Source organism: Sprattus sprattus (genome assembly GCF_963457725.1).
Source record: "Sprattus sprattus genome assembly, chromosome: 20".
In the NCBI taxonomy this organism is placed as follows: domain Eukaryota; kingdom Metazoa; phylum Chordata; class Actinopteri; order Clupeiformes; family Clupeidae; genus Sprattus; species Sprattus sprattus.
The window spans coordinates 5,966,556-5,969,055 of record NC_137918.1 but is presented as its reverse complement, the minus strand read 5'-3'; the positions used below and the strand labels follow the sequence as shown (position 1 = coordinate 5,969,055).

General features: G+C 47.5%; 1 protein-coding gene across 7 annotated transcripts in view; it reads right to left on the bottom strand.

Moving 5' to 3' along the window:
- The window catches only part of col16a1 (collagen, type XVI, alpha 1), a 106,694-nt gene that overhangs the window by 98,634 nt on the left and 5,560 nt on the right, over positions 1–2,500 (bottom strand). For all 7 annotated transcript variants that reach the window (XM_080859566.1, XM_080859567.1, XM_080859568.1 and 4 more), the window contains exon 2: positions 2,379–2,467. In XM_080859566.1, the coding sequence (XP_080715692.1) occupies positions 2,379–2,445 (67 nt within the window). In that variant the 5' untranslated portion in view covers positions 2,446–2,467. The remainder of the gene's footprint in view (positions 1–2,378; positions 2,468–2,500) is intronic.

Below are 2,500 nucleotides of genomic sequence, written 5' to 3'. Positions count from 1 at the left end.
CATCAGCACCAGATCTGGACCAGATCAGGGCGGTAAGCAGCTACTATCTGGGCTTATGTGGTTCGTGGCGGGGCAGCCTGAGGAGACAGACGACTGTTTGTGGCGCTGGCTGGATAATCACTGACAGGCTGAAGAGGTTCTCCAAGCAACAAAGAGGACACTGACAGGCTGAAGAGGTTCTCCAAGCAACAAAGAGGACACTGACAGGCTGAAGAGGTTCTCCAAGCAACAAAGAGGAGATGGGAGAGGCCCCAGGCTAAAGAGAGGTTCTCCAAGGGACAAGAGGAGAGTCCCTATCTCTGCTCTCTGAGGGACGTCAGCAGAAACATCTGAGGTGAAGTCTTAGAGGACCATGTCCATAAGCATTGACAGATGAAGGACTGAGAACTAAACACTAAGACTGAGAACTAAATCTATAGTGTGTGAATATTTGACATGTGAGTAATGATGGCAATGGACTCGCCTCCAGTTCTGACTGAAGGGATTTAGAGAAGAAAACTCCTACAAAAACAAGGTTAAGGTTATCCCGTCCTGTGGATTTTATCTCGTAACCACATACATCCCAGTATCCCATCCTTTCATTTATAATTCCTTTATGGCTAAGATGTAAAAGGCTATCGCAAAATGTTAGAAGCTAATTTGATTCACAACACACCGTACTCAGGGCATTGAGTCTCCTCAGGCATAACAGTGCAAAATCTATACCAGAAAGAGAAAGCTTCTTGCTGAAATGTTTAGTGACCTGACAGTGAACTGTTAATCGAAAAACATATGAATTTCAGCAATAACTCCTGATGAAAAACTGATGGGCCTTTTGGCTATTCTACACACTACCCCCTAATAACTTCTGCCCTTCTGGTTTGAGTTTAGCATTGATGTATTGGTCTGCTTCTTCCCTGGTGTCATGAACTGCTATGAAATGGTGGAAGGTTAGAGGATTGGAGAGTGATGAGGGCCAGGGTGTTGTGAAGTAGCCTAGTTTGAAATCAAACAGCATTTTACAGATTCCAGAGAGACCCTCCTGAGAGATCAAACAGGTTTGGAACCTATCGCAGCCATGCTCACTCTCCCACAGACGCACGCACACACACACACACACACACACACACACACACACACACATACAGACACACACACACACACACACACACACACGCACACACACACACACACACATGCACACACCTGCACGCACACACATGCCTATACAAACAAAAACACACAAGCGTACTCACGTACACACACACACACCTGCACGTACACACAAACACGCTTACACACAAACAATAAATGTGTACACCTGCACGCACACACAGAAAAATACACGCACACACACATGCTTGCACACACACACACACACACACACACACAGACACACACACACACACACACACACACACACAGGCCTTCTGCTCTGGGGATATCAGACAGCTCTGGACTCTAAACCATCCACGCTCGCTGGCCTGGCCGCCTCTCTCTCCCAGGGCACAGTTCCCTTGCAGGCAGCTCATGCTGGCCAGCTCTCAAAGCACCAGGCTGCAGCTTCACTCTCTGGACACTCACACACTCACACACACACACACACACACACACACACACACACACACACACACACACACACACACACACACACACACACACACACATCCTCCCCATCATGTCTGCAGCCATAGCGGTCAGAGAGTGCACTGAACCAAAGGGCTAGCGTCTAGCGGCTATCTAAGAGTGACCACACTACAGCAGAAACTATGAAAAATAGCAAACATTAAGATTCTTCAAGAGAAAATGCCACAAACCTTTCCAAAGACAGAGTAAAGGCCTGGGCAGTGTGAATTATAGCAGCTACACATCCACAACTCTCAATGCCAGGAATGCATTTGTCTCAGTGAAACAGGACGAAATCAAACGATGCAAACCATATTCTGTTCTGTTCCATATGTTTCCTGTTACATCACGGAATGACCATATGGATAGATGTGTTCATTCACTGATTCCAGCGTTGCGATGGTACCCACAGTATACGTGACGGTGAAGCAGGTCAGTCTGATGCACAGTAAGATTTAACTTTGGGTTGGGTCTCAGATCGGAGCTGACAGTCTGGAACAAGTCTAGCTGGGTCCCTACTGGATCATGAACCATGGCTGCATTTGCCCAACCCCTTTGACACAACAATGTCCCTCATAAAATAATAGAATGTGACTAAAACTACGTAGATTCCCCCTTTACTCTACTACAGCTGTGACAGCAGTGTGCTCCATGTAGACCAGGTCTGAGCCACAGTGTGCTCCATGTAGACCAGATCTGTCCCACAGTGTGGCCCATGTAGACCAGAAAAGAAACACAGTGATCTGCATGTGTACTAGAGACCAGATACTCACCCTCAGCGGACACCAGGCCACTCAAGTAGCTCAAGCAGGCAGGAAACAGCAGCAGCAGCGGCCACATGATGACCTCTCTCTGTTCCAACCTAGAGCGGAGAGAGAGAGCAAGAGAGAGAGAG